At 31.1% G+C, this 15362-nt stretch overlaps 1 protein-coding gene across 1 annotated transcript in view; it reads right to left on the reverse strand.

The window, feature by feature from the left end:
• Positions 1-4071: 4071 nt before the first annotated feature.
• The window catches only part of LOC106467632 (sodium-dependent phosphate transporter 1-B-like), a 27425-nt gene continuing 16134 nt past the window's right edge, over positions 4072-15362 (reverse strand). The window contains exons 3-10 of the mRNA XM_013927998.2: positions 13870-13966; positions 11821-11940; positions 11120-11271; positions 9408-9474; positions 7605-7678; positions 7279-7400; positions 5214-5399; positions 4072-5081 (exon numbers count right to left, since the gene is read on the reverse strand). Of these exons, the coding sequence (XP_013783452.2) occupies positions 4838-5081; positions 5214-5399; positions 7279-7400; positions 7605-7678; positions 9408-9474; positions 11120-11271; positions 11821-11940; positions 13870-13966 (1062 nt within the window). The 3' untranslated portion in view covers positions 4072-4837. The remainder of the gene's footprint in view (positions 5082-5213; positions 5400-7278; positions 7401-7604; positions 7679-9407; positions 9475-11119; positions 11272-11820; positions 11941-13869; positions 13967-15362) is intronic.

Here is a 15362-nt window from a genome sequence, read left to right on the forward strand (position 1 = left end):
CATAATATCATCGCCTCCCCCCCCCCCTTCCATTCTATTTATTAACTTTTGCTGATTTTTCATAAAGAATTTAGGTGACACATTTCTTCATGAATCCATGAAAAAAGCAGTAGCCATTTTAGCTCATCAAGTAGTATGCATTTCTAAGTGAGTTTTGGAATATCCACTATCGGGCCCTCAACAAACCCCGGAGCAGTTGCTCCCACCTCTCGTCAGTCCTATCCAACCCCTTAAAATCGACAATTTTCATTACCTCTATTCTCCATGGAACTCAGTTTCACCAGTGACATGCCAATAACCAAAAAGTAATACAAAACTTTTCTCTGTTCTTCTTAGAAACGTAGATACTTCTATCGCGATTGAGGACATCACCAAGCTTCAACATAATCTCAAATTAAAGCAGTGCACAGGATCTGATTAATAAAATAAGGTAGTCTCAAATTAAAGCAGTGCACAGGATCTGATTATTAAAATAAGGTAGTCTCAAATTAAAGCAGTGCACAGGATCTGATTAAGAAAATAAGGTAGTCACCTATTCCAAGAAAACTGCTAACTATATTCTAACTCCCCAGTTTGTTCACGATATATATGTAGTTTAAATTAGTTTGTTCACGACATATATATATTTTATGCGAGTTTGTTCACGATATATATATATAATTAAAACGAGTTTGTTCACGATATATATGTAGTTTAAATGAGTTTGTTCACGATATATATAGTTTATGCGAGTTTGTTCACGATATATATGTAGTTTAAATGAGTTTGTTCACGATATATATGTAGTTTAAATGAGTTTGTTCACGATATATATATATATATAGTTTATGCGAGTTTGTTCACGATATATATGTAGTTTAAACGAGTTTGTTCACGATATATATGTATATAATTAAAACGAGTTTGCTCACGATATATATATATAGTTCAAACGAGTTTATTCACGATATATATATAGTTTAAACTAGTTTGTTCAGGATATATATAGTTTAAACGAGTTTGTTCATGATATATATATATAATTTTAACGAGTTTGTTCACGATATATATATAGTTTTAACGAGTTTGTTCACGATATATATATAGTTTTAACGAGTTTGTTCACGATATATATATAGTTTTAACAAGTTTGTTCACGATATATATATATGTATGTATATATAGTTTATACGAGTTTGTTCACGATATATATGTAGTTTCAACGAGTTTGTTCACTATATATATGTAGTTTCAACGAGCTTGTTCGTGATATATATATAGTTTTAATGGGTTTGTTTACGATATACATATATATATAGTTTAAACTAGTTTGTTCAGGATATATATAGTCTAAACGAGTTTGTTCACGATATATATATATATATATATAATTTTAACGAGTTTGTTCACGATATATATATATATATGTATGTATATATAGTTTATACGAGTTTGTTCACGATATATATATAGTTTATGCGAGTTTGTTCAGGATATATAGTTTTAACGAGTTTGTTCATGATATATATATATATATATGTATGTATATATAGTTTATATGAGTTTGTTCACGATATATATAGTTTTAACGAGTTTGTTCATGATATATATATATATTCCTTTATTTATTGAAAATAATAACATTGATATTTCTGTTGTATTGTTTGTAACAAGTTTTGGCCAGGCAGGGATTTACTAACTTTTTTTTGTAAGTGATAAAACTCGTATTTCAATTGCTTGAAAGTTTTATTTTTGATTTCTGTTGTTAAACTTTAATAAATTGTTTTGTTTGACCCTAGTTGAAGCAGAGTCTTGTTTTAGTTCATTACAGGTGTACATTGTGTTATAACATAACATAAATAATGTTTATGGGGAACAAGGGGCCTATTGGTCCATATTGGCTGTCCCATCCTCCTAAACTAAACTATTATACATTTTTAAAAAATCTTAAAGACAGCCCTTATCATTCATATAGTCATCAAGCTTTCTCTTAAACTCACTTAAATTTACTGCCTCCACATCATCTGAAGGCAACACTTTCCTTCAGCCAACCACCCTGTTAGGAAAATAAAACCCTCTTAGCTGAAGATGACTCCTGCTCTTCCAAAATGTATATTTGTGTCCCATAGTCCTACTATTCTCACTAAGTAAGAAAAAAAGAAGATGCATCAACACTATTAATTCCCTTAACAATCTTAAACACTTCAATCAGATTCTCCTCTAACTCTTCTTTTTTTCAAGAGAAAATAATTTCAAAGGTCTTAACCTTTCCTCATACAAACAACTTCTCCATACCAGGCACTATTCTAGTAACCATCCTCTGAACTCTTTCCAACAATTCAATGTCCTTCCTAAGGTAAGGAGCCCAAGACTGAACACAATATTCCAAATGTGGCCTAACCAGTAACCTATACAATAAAATTATAACCTCTTTAGACTTGTATTCAATATTTCAGTAGATACAACCTAAAATTCTATTTGCTCTACCCACCAGCAACAGCTCACTGCTTGGATGGCTTAAGAGACTGATCAACTATTAAACCAAGTTCCCTTTCCTTCATAACACTGTTAAGGTTATTCCCATCCAAATTATACTTTTCATTCAAATTATGATAACGCACTTGCATTATCTTGCATATATTATAATTAAAACCCATTTGTCATTTATTTGCCCAACTCACTAAATGATATAATTCCTTTTCTAAAGCAGGTAATATTTGTATTGAGACACTGGAGACTCGGTTATATAGGAAATTTACATTGTTTCTTTTAACAGGGTTTTGGTGGTTAGATTTGAAATCTAGATGATTGTCAATACGAAATGGCTTTCTGTAAACAGAAGTTGTGAGATGGGAGGGAATTGTCTTCTTTGATTTAAGGTTCTGCCTTCAAATTCTTCCAGTAGATGTCACTGAGAATGGGTGAGAAAGGGGAACCTAAAGGTAGATCATGACTTATAAGAATAAACTTCAAGAAAGCATCATGTAATTGGAAGCAAGTGTTGTTTGTGTACTCTGACAACAGTTCCGTCATGAGGTTAACACTTAATGTAGGTTGAAGATCTAGGCTGGTGTCTTTAGTGAGTTTCTTTTTATTATAGGAAGTGTCAGGTTGATGAGAATACAAGTCTGGTTGGTGAATGTTTTGTGTGATATTTTTGACTAGCATAGCAGAGTTGGTTGCATTGGTTTCATTATTATATTTCAGAGGATATAGATTAAGTTGTGAGCTATTTTGATAGTTCATGAAGATGGGAGCCAATGGCACTGTTTGGTTCGAGATGAATTTCGGGTTTGTGAGAATCAAGGAGTTCATAGAATTGTTGTGTTTTACTGCTGGCTGTTCATGATGATTTTGGTGATGTTCTGTGGTTTATATTTGTTAATTGATCTGTTAGTGGTCGAATCTTTTTCTATAGATTTATATGGTCATTCTTAGATGATAGTATGGAGTTGCTCAAGTTATTGTCATTTTTTCACTTAAAAAGTCTTTTTGCTTTGATATGATCACAGTAGTAAACAGGAGTATTTTGTCTTGACATGATTACAATAGTAAACAGGAGGGTTTTGTCTTGACATGATTACAATAGTAAACAGGAGGGTTTTGTCTTGACATGATTACAATAATAAACAGGAGTGTTTTGTCTTGATGTGGATATAGTAGTAAACAGGAGGGTTTTGTCTTGATGTGGATATAGTAGTAAACAGGAGGGTTTTGTCTTGATGTGGATATAGTATGATGAAAAGTGTTTGTAGCTGCTTTTAGTTTTTGTGGTAAAAAAATTATTACAATGAGCAGAAAGATAGGCAAAGCACAACATGTAACACACCATGTTTATGTGTGTCACAATATGTAACAGACAATGTTTATGTGCGTCACAACATGTAACAGACTATGTTTCTGTGTGACACAACATGTAACAGACCACGTTTATATATGTAATAAACTGTCTATGCATCATGTACTAAAGTTGTACTGAACTATATATTTATGTATACATACATACAATGTTTAATATTTATGTAATCACTTATATAGAGTTAAAATATAGTAATGCTTGCCTTTTTTACAATAATCAAATCATTCAGAACCTGATATCAGTAATTTTTTATTTATTTTACTTTCTTCTACAAAGCAACTCATATTTGTTTATTTAATTTTCAATCCCAACATGTTTATTAAATTGACACTTCAATTTTAAGCCAAACTTAATTACAATCACATATCTTCCCTGTGCTCAAAGTATTCTTATAGTGAGAACTTTGGGCTTGTTCAGATGCAATATTCAAAAAAAAAATTTTATTTTTAAGAGTGTTTCTTTTCTTTTAAAAAGGGTTAATATTTTCTTTTCAGTACAAGTAACTGACAGAATGTAAATTGTTCAAAAAATGTAATAATTACTTTCCAAAACTACCTTTCTATTTTAGAATTAAAAAGTTATTTTTGCATCTTTGGATAAAGCTCAAAATCACTAAATTTCCTATAGATGTGTAATACATGTTGTTATTTGTTTTGGCAGTAAATAAGATATTGGAAGACTTTTTAAGTTATCGGTAATTTCAGTCAAATATTGTCAGCACCAACTTTATATCTTACTTTAGACGGAAACGTGTATTCATTAAGTAATGATACAAGTGTATATTGTTTTTAAAACAATGTTTCACAAAAGATTTAAAGAAACTGTTATCTGAGAGCAGTATACAAAATAAGTGTATCTCCACTTGTGTGTGTGAGATTTGTCTTGTTATTGTTAAGAAAATATGTTTATTTTAATTATCATTGAACAAACATCTGAATGTTTTTCTTCCTTAACATAACTTTACAAACTTTAATAAACTCACAAACTATACAAGAAACTTCACACAATCTTAAGACCATAGAAAATAGCCATGCAGGTAGCAGAAAGTCCAGCAGTCACGGGTAACGTAAGCACCCAAGCGAGAATGATGGTGCGAAACAACTTCCAGTCCACTCCTTTCCGCATCCGTGTCCAGCCCACAAATACAACTGAGCCCACCTTGCAGTGAGTAGTGCTGATAGGGAAGCCAGTTTTGGATGCCAGGAGAACAGTTGCTGCTGCACCAATTTCAATAGTGAACCCACTAGGGAAAATTAGTATACATAATTATAGAAATCTTTTAAACACAAGCAAGCTTTTAATTCCTGTTCTATATAACAGAAGAAAGTTTTCAATAAATTAAAGTATAACTTGCACATATATACTGTGGGCTCACCTGGATGGAGTAATCTTCGTGAGGTCTTCTCCTAGAGTTTTCATTACTCTTCGTCCCCAGATCCATAACCCCAGACTGATTCCAACTCCTCCATATACAAGAAGGTAAATAGGAGTTTGTTCTTTTTGCTGGACATCTCCTGCTAGAAAAATCAGCCACACAGCTACTAGTGGTCCAAAGCAATTGGTGACCACTGTTAGAAACAGACTCTCCAGTATCTCACTGTAAGAGGAGCTGTTCTGGAATATGAACAATAGTCCTCTTCCGACGTCTACTAACAATTGGTGACCGCTGTTAGAAACAGACTCCAACATTTGATTAATGAACCACTTCTTATTTAAATAGTATTTAAAATGTGCTGCCCCAATCAGAAGACCTTAGGACATCTGCAGAATGTGCTGAAATCAAATGTTGTTTGTAGTTGGTTGACCAAAGAACTCCATAATGGTATATAGTTTAAACCCATAGTTCATTCTTCAAACACTGTTGCAACAACAAACCTCAGTTATCAGTGGGGTGAGTTGTAGTCAACCTTACTTGTATCATAATAGTGGGGTGAGTTGTAATGTAGATTAGTATATATTTAATATGCATGGTTAATAATGTATTTAATAATTCCAGTACCATATATTCTTAAGTTAAGTAACTGTCTTTTTTTAAGAATATGTTTCAGTAATTTATATTTTAAACATATATTTTTCCAATTGACTATAAATTAACTAGCAGTACATATGTTTTGTTACTTTCCTCAGCAATGCTATTGGACCACTAGTAGCTGTGTGGCTGATTTTATAAATTAAGTAGCAGTACATATGTTTTGTTAATTTTCTCAGCAATGCTGAGTAGACATCGGAAGAGGACTATTGTTCATCCTGTAAGAGGAGCTGTTCTGGAATGAGATACTGGAGTTTGTTCTTTCTGTCTTTCAGAAAGCAATCAAAACATCATTCAGTGAGTAATTCAACTAGATTTAGGTCATTGGTTTAAGGTGGCTAAAGCAAGTTCTTGATGTTGAAGCCACTGTTGGACACAGGTGTATTATCATACTGAAACAGGTACAGTCCTTTTTCAAAGAATTTCAACAGTGCTTCACTCAAGGCTTTCTTAACAAGTGAACCAAATCTAAGCTTACCTCTACTTATGTCCATTCTCCAGGTTTTACTGAATCCCTAACCAAAGCAAATTTATGATAGTTTTTTAACCACATCATTAGTGGTAAAGGTACTATGGGATCCAGTATCTTGCATTCATCAACTGAAGGGTAAGTAACTTTAGTTTGTTTGTTTCTGGGAAGCCACATGAGAGTTATCTGTGTTTAGTCATCACTAATTTTTGAACCAGGGTAGTCAACAACACCCACTGACAACTGTTGTACGACTGAAACATCATTCTTATAACATACATCCCCAAAGTTCTAAGAACATCTTTGCAGCAATGGGATACAAACCACGAATCCCTGGATTCACAGTCTGAGCACTCTAACCACTAGGACACAACCAGCACCAACTAGCATCAGACTGTATTTTGACCCTCCCTGGCTCTTGGTGGGAAAAACTTAAGAAACAAGCCCATTAATAACTGATAACATTATGTGTATATATTTGTCTGTGTAACTATCTATCTATATATATACGTACATAAAAGAAGAAAATGGATTACAGAAATTCATATGTATATATACATACATATATAAATCATGTTTAAATACAGGGAGAAAATATACTTTGTATTACATACTGTTTATCATCTGTGACAATGGAAATATTCAGATGCTTGTACTTGATGTAACTGAACTAACTAAATAGGTTTACAACTATTTTGGAAAGAAAACTTAGCGTAACCGATAAAGAAAACTATGACCAAGTGGTAATGCACTTTGGTTTTAAATAAAATAAAGGTCTAGCTACCACATACAACTCATTATTTCTCACTTTTGATAGATTACTCAAAGCTCTTCTAAACGAAAAAAAAATCCAAAAATAATCTAATTTCTATATTGAACAAAATTGTACTTCAGTGGCAAAAATTAGAATCAGTGCTAAGCCAATGAGACAAAGTATGAGACCTGACATCATTTCCTCCATGTGCAAAGGATCCAAAAACAGCAGTTAAAATCTGCAGAAAAGAGAAGAGACGGCGAGTTTCTGCCTTGTCATCCTGAACAGATTCTATTGAATCACTTGGTTTCTATAAAAATAAAAATACAAACATTATATAGAATTATATTTTTATTATGAAATATATCTCTGAATATTTCTTACCCTCAAGAGTTTTAATAAATTTTTTCTGTGTTTTTTATTATAATAACAGTGTAATTAACTCTTATTCACACTAATAACAAAACATGATAACAAACTGAAATTGAAACCTAAGGACCTGCGTAAAACTTACCACCTCCTGCTCTCCTGTTCCATTACTATATTGTTCATCTGCAGGTTGGTACTGGTAACTCAGTGAATGGCACTCTAATTAAGTTAAAGTAAAAAGTAATATATATATATATATGTATATAGAAAAAGAGGTGTTTAGAGATTAAATGAATAAACACTCCCCAAAAATTGATCTAAATATGTTATTTGATACAAATATCTTAGAAAAGTAAAAAAAAAATCATGTTCACACGACTTTAATGTTTATTTAATATTTATAGTAATAAACAAATTATTAAAACATTAGGTAAAATAATACATGTATGCATCATTGGTAATAATTATTATTCTAACATATAAAAACAATTAATACTAAGGTGTGAGATGTATCTTAGAAAGAAGCAGTGGATGTAAACTGTCAATCAGATTTAACTTTTGTTTGTCAACCTCAGTTATGAATTTAACTTAAAAATACTTTGGAAAATACAAATAAAATCTCCTAATGAAAAAAACATTACTTATATGAAAAACGTTACTGTACATTGTAGTAAAACTTATCTCCTGATTTTGTTTTATATAATGGTCACAATCTTTATGAATCTTAAAAGACTAGATCAGAACTTACTACTTTCTAAAGAAATAATGAAAATTGAATATTTAACCTCCAAACTTTAGTAACATAGTATGTTACCCAACATCCTATCTGACCTATATGTTGTTAATTAAGACACTAAGTTGTATTGTAATTATTAAACAGACACTTAACTGAGCATATAGGTTATATAAGAAAGTGCACAAATTACAATAAAAACCAATAGAACAGTAACAAGATTGTTTTGGTAGGTGCTAACAATTGTTATTAATGTAGTTTTCTACATGATGTTTTTGTTTTTGGCTGGAAAGCTACTACACATTTCTTTTTAATAAATAAAAAGATGAACATATTGTCTACAGATTTGATCATTACACTAGGATTTCAAAAACATTTAAGATTAATCAGAAATATGTTCTGACTGATCTGAGTAGTAAAACTTTCTCAAATAGAATAAACCACTTCAGTCTTAGTAACTCAAAAATATGTTCTGACTGATCTGAGTAGTAAAACTTTCTCAAATAGAATAAACCACTTCAGTCTTAGTAACTCAAAAATATGTTCTGGCTGATCTGAGTAGTAAAACTTTCTCAAATAGTATAAACCACTTCAGTCTTAGTAACTCAGAAATATGTTCTGACTGATCTGAGTGGTAAAACTTTCTCAAACAGTATAAACCACTTCAGTCTTAGTAACTCAGAAATATGTTCTGACTGATCTAAGTGGTAAAACTTTCTCAAACAGTATTAACCACTTCAGTCTTAGTAACTCAAAAATATGTTCACCAGGAGGCCCTTTCAGGCAGGATATTTATAAGTATGTTAGTGTGTAAGTAGAGGAAGTTCGGTGAAAATACCTGGCCGTTTCATCACGTGTACAGAGTAGATGTCTAAACAAAAGATATAATTAAAATAGGAAAAAAAAATTGTGTTAGAAAAAAGCAAACAGAAATAGCAATTTTACTAAAGCATCTATTGATGTAGAAAACACAAAGTAAAAACATAAAACCTGTTGTTGGTGTACAGTTATTATCAACTGTTTATGGACAGTAGTATTTAGCTGATGTTTAGTTAAATCTGTGTCTACTGTTTTTCTAAATATTGAAAATCTTATTAGTTTTACTGGGTAACAATAAGTTATAAAACATTCAATTAAGAACAAAAAGAAAGAAACTGTTAAAACTGGCAATTAAATAATCTATTTATTTATGATAAAAGCATAAAAAAATCTTACCTTTTTTCTTTATGATTTCAGCAATGCCATTCAATTTGTCAGCACTTTTCAAATCATTGTTTTTGGCCTTAAAAAGTCATTATCAAGTTTTTTAAATCTCACTTAGTATGTTTTGAAAAATGTTACTGTTAGTGATAGAACTTCTCTAAAGAATTGAGAACTGTAACTTGAAAATCCCTAAAGAATCATGTACAGATATACAAGATAATAAAACTTTCTAACAATTTCTTCCTTTAGTCATTAAATATTTAACAAATGGTTTGAAGCTTAAGAAACTGTATTTATGATTAAAGTTTCAAAGAAAACGTTTCCTACAAAACAAACATTCACAACTTTCCTTATCAATATTTACAGTTAACTAAATTGTTTTGTCTGATGACATAAAAAACGTAATGTTGCAAGTTGTATTTATCACGTGCAACAGAGCTCTTCCAATTTATATCTTTCGTAACATTAAAGGAGAACAGAAGTCTTTTGGTCTGTATAAATTAAACTAGGCACTAAAAAACTCAAAGCCAGCCTTTATCATCCAAATATTTATCACGCTTTTCCTTAAACTCCCCCAAATTAACTACATCTACCTTATCTGAGGGCAACCCACTCCAACCACCCTGTTAGTAAAATAAAGCTGTCTTGGGTGAAAATGACTCTTAACTTGCCAAAGTTTATACTTTTGTCCTCTGGTTTTACCATTTTCACAATTAAAAAAAGATGATACATCAACATTCCCTTAACAATCTTAACTTCTTCAATCAAATACCCTCAAACTATTCTTTTTTCAATTTCTAGAGGAAACAAGTTCAAAGATCTTAACGTATCCTCATATGAAAACTTTTTCATCCTAGTAGCTATCCTCTGAACCCTTTCCAACAATTCAATGTCCTTTTTAAGGTAACGGTCCAAAGACTGAACACAGTACTCCAAACGTAGCCTAAACAATGACATTATAACCTCTTTAGACTTTATTCAATATTTCTGTAGATACAACCTAGCCATTGTTTGGATGGCTTGAAAGACTGATGAACCAGAACACCAATATCTTTTTCTATGATAACACTGATAATTAATACTCTTAATTCAAATTGCAATATCTCACGTGCATTAATTTACGTTGATTACAATTAAAAATCATCTGCCATTTATTTGCCCAACTAAACAAATCCTTTTGTAAAGACAGTAGCATCCTCCTCTTAGCCATCAACACCCAAAACTTTAATGTCATCAGCAAACTTAAACAATCTATTGACCATTCCTTCATCTACGTCACTGTTTATGCAATCTTTCAAATGTAATCACATTATTATATTTACTAAATTCTTCTAATTTGAAGAACATATATAAAGATTGGCCTGAAAACTTGATTTTCAGTAATCACATATGCAAGGCCAAATATCTAAGGTATGAGTTTCTGGTCTAATGGTTTCACGATAAGATTTGTATATCACATCAAAATACCAAGACTACACCTGAACAGGTTATTAAAAGTCAGATTACAAATGACAAGCTGAAATAAAGACTTAACAGTCAAAGCACAGCAAGAGTATCCGATCAATTGCCTTGGAAATGTTAGTTCCTTATTCAGAGTCATCAGCATTACAATCATTATATTAACAAGAATATACTATAGGCATTGATCCAATGTAGGTTTTAAGGGTTTTGGTTCTATAACGTATAAACTTACATAGAAATGAAACTGATTTAAATGTAGATACCTTTTCTTCTTCTTGAATCAAGTTTTGACTGGACGGATGATTCAGCATAACACTGCTTCCATTCATTATCGACTGACTGTCTTCTGAAACCTGAAACCCATCCTCCCTTATAACTTTCAGTGATATGTTGTTGGTGTTTGCTTCCAAGCTCTCTGAGGAAACAAAACTAACAATACAAAAATTGTTTATGTAACTTTTATGGCTGTTAGTTCCTCTTTTCTTTATTTCTTTCTTAGCCAAGTATCGTTACTGTATCATGCACATCTCGACTAAAAATAGAATTTAACGTGAGAAATGGAACAGGTCCAAGAAACGTACTGAAGATGGGCTATAAGAAAAAAGCCTGTTTCGTGTCCAGTACCAAAAGTGCTTGTTTACTTACAGAAGGCTCAGCTATTATTCTGATTGACAAACAGGATAAACAACTGTACAAATTGTGTTTAAATTGTTTCAATGTACACAAGAAAATTCATTAAACTTTATTGTTTTTAAAGTCATAAAAAAATTAAATATATCTGAAATTATAAGACTAACTAGAAACGTGTCACAAAATTGAATTCTTAATTTTTATTAATACTCATAAAATCTTGAAAAATTTTACCAGCAACTTACCAAGGATAGTTCTCCTACAGTAGTGCATAGCACTGTACTACAATCACAGTGATAATCCAGGTAAACATAATTTACTGAATTCAACTTACCAAGGATAGTTCTCCTCAGACGAGGCACAACAAAGCACCTTACTACAATCCCAGTGATAAATGCTGTACCTAAACCAATGATCAAGGCACCCCACCAGTAGATTTCATCAAGTTTTAGTACTGCAAGAATGAAATGTTACAAGAACGTTTAAAAACATTACAAAAAGAACAATTTGGAATTATATATATATATATATATATATATATACATATAACAATGCAATCTTTATTTTCCAGTTCTTTACAGAAAAATTGGAAGATGTATTAAGTATGATAGAAAAAAAAGGATAAAACATAAGGATTTCATGACATTAAGTCACTTTTCACAGAAACAGGTATAACAGTTATGGTTTTAATGATTTTAGAGTCACTTTTCACAGAAACAGGTATAACAGTTGTGGTTTCATGATTTTAGAGTCACTCCTCATAGAAACAGGTATAACAGTTATGGTTTCATGATTTTAGTCACTCCTCAGAGAAACAGGTATAACAGTTATGGTTTCATTGATTTTAGAGTCACCCCTCATAGAAACAGGTATAACAGTTATGGTTTTAATGTTTTTAGAGTCACTCCTCAGAGAAACAGGTATAACAGTTATGGTTTTAATGATTTTAGAGTCACCCCTCAGAGAAACAGGTATAACAGTTATGGTTTTAATGATTTTAGAGTCACTCCTCAGAGAAACAAGTATAACAGTTATGGTTTTATGAACTATTTTGCTAGTAATTGCATATGTGTTGTTTTTTTATAACAATATTCAATAATATTTCCTAAAAATATTTGTACAACATTCAAGATTTTTTATTTCATATGGAATGGCAAACTGCATTTTAAATAATTAAGATTTGCATTAATTTCATTACAACTCGATAATTTTGGATTAATGTACATTAACTGAGATGTGTTTAGCATTTTTCATCAAAATTTTATTCTTGTTAATACTGAGACTGTAAATCTAAACTAATAGAGTTTTTCTGAAGTTTAGGTACAGCACGCATAAACAGAGATAAGTATAGTGTAGCTTTAATGATCACAGTAATTATACAACATTAATGTTTAGTGGAACAAACAAAAATAACGCTGTATCCATTATGATTATATTTCACTAGTGTAGTGCTGCCAGATTAAGGCAAAGGTTACTCTTTCATTTAAGAAATGGGAAAATGTACAATATTTTAGAATATTTAGAAAGGAATTCTTTGTGTACTAGAGATTTGACATTTGTAATGACCATTAAAAATGAGCTGTTTGTGTACTGGAGATTTGACATTTGTAATGACCATTAAAAATGAGCTGTTTGTGTACTGGAGATTCGACATTTGTAATGACCATTGAAAATGAGCTGTTTATGTACTAGAGATTTGACATTTGTAATGACCATTAAAAATGAGCTGTTTATGTACTGGAGATTTGACATTTGTAATGACCATTAAAAATGAACTGTTTGTGTAATAAATATCTAACATTTGTAATGACAATTAAAATGAATGTTTGTGCAATAAATATCTAACATTTGTAATGACAATTAAAATGAACTGTTTGTGCAATAAATATCTAACATTTGTAATGACAATTAAAATGAACTGTTTGTGAAATAAATATCTAACATTTGTAATGACAATTAAAATGAACTGTTTGTGCAATAAATATCTAACATTTGTAACGACAATTAAAATGAACTGTTTGTGTAATAAATATCTAACATTTGTAATGACAATTAAAATGAACTGTTTGTGTAATAAATATCTAACATTTGTAATGACAATTAAAAATGAACTGTTTGTATATCACAGATCCATAACTTATGAAGATCATAAAAAAATGATCTGTTTGGATAATAGAGATGTGACATTTATAACATCCGTTAAACATGAACTGTTTGTGTTTTACAGATCTAAAAATATCTTCAAATAATCATTTAGTACAGAAACGAATATTTCTACGTTTGTATTAAAGAATAACACACCATTTATCATACAACATAATTATCTTACTTAATCATAAGTTTCATAGATATAAAAAAACTTTAAATTGAAGTAAATACTAACCACTTGGTCCATCATGCACCACAGAAAACACATTCACAAATATCGTAAATGCATAAATAAAGGGTAAAAACATAAGGCCCACATCTAGTTGGTTTTCCTATAAGATAAGATAGAAACAGAACTCATATAAACATTAATTTCATTGTCAAAAATGTTTATGATCCTAAAACATCCATTAAACATGTTTCAATTAACATCTTATGTCTAGCTATGTAAGGAAAGTATCAACAACACTAACTTATAACAAGTTTGGATGGATATACCAACCTTCAGGTAACATCCTACATCTTTCTCTCTAGGTAAAGAATCAGCAACACTAACTTATAACAAGTTTGGATGGATGTACCAATCTTCAGTTAACATCCTACATCTTTCTCTCCAGGTAAAGTATCAACAACACTAACTTATAACAAGTATGGATGGATATACCAATCTTCAGTTAACAACCTACATCTTTCTCTCTAGGTAAAGAATCAGCAACACTAACTTATAACAAGCTTGGATGGATGTACCAACCTTCAGTTAACATCCTACATCTTTCTCTCTAGGTAAAGAATCAACAACACTAACTTATAACAAGTTTGGATGGATGTACCAATCTTCAGTTAACATCCTACATCTTTCTCTCCAGGTAAAGTATCAACAACACTAACTTATAACAAGCTTGGATGAATATACCAATCTTCAGTTAACATCCTACATCTTTCTCTCTAGGTAAAGTATCAACAACCCTAACTTATAACAAGTTTGGATGGATGTACCAACCTTCAGTTAACATCCTACATCTTTCTCTCTAGGTAAAGAATCAACAACACTAACTTATAACAAGTTTGGATGGATGTACCAACCTGCAGTTAACATCCTACATCTTTCTCTCCAGGTAAAGTATCAAAAACACTAACTTATAACAAGCTTGGATGGATGTACCAATCTTCAGTTAACATCCTACATATTTCTCTCTAGGTAAAGAATCAGCAACACTAACTTATAACAAGTTTGGATGGATGTACCAACCTTCAGTTAACATCCTACATCTTTCTCTCCAGATAAAGTATCAACAACACTAACTTATAACAAGCTTGGATGGATGTACCAACCTTCAGTTAACATCCTACATCTTTCTTTCCAGGTAAAGTATCAACAACACTAACTTATAACAAGTTTGGATGGATGTACCAATCTTCTGTTAACATCCTACATCTTTCTCTCTAGGTAAAGTATCAATAATACTAACTTATAACAAGTTTGGATGGATATACCAATCTTCAGTTAACATCCTACATCTTTCTCTAAGTAAAGTATCAACAACACTAACATATAACAAGTTTGGATGGATGTACCAATCTTCAGTTAACATCCTACATCTTTCTCTCTACGTAAAGTATCACCTTGTTATAAGTTAGTGTTGATGTAGGATGTTAACTGAAGATTGGTATATTCATCCAAGCGTTGTTGATACTTTACCTAGAGAGAAAAACTAACTTATAACAAGC

The sequence above is a fragment of the Limulus polyphemus genome, unplaced genomic scaffold, assembly GCF_000517525.1.
Source record: "Limulus polyphemus unplaced genomic scaffold, Limulus_polyphemus-2.1.2 Scaffold2685, whole genome shotgun sequence".
Lineage (NCBI taxonomy): Eukaryota > Metazoa > Arthropoda > Merostomata > Xiphosura > Limulidae > Limulus > Limulus polyphemus.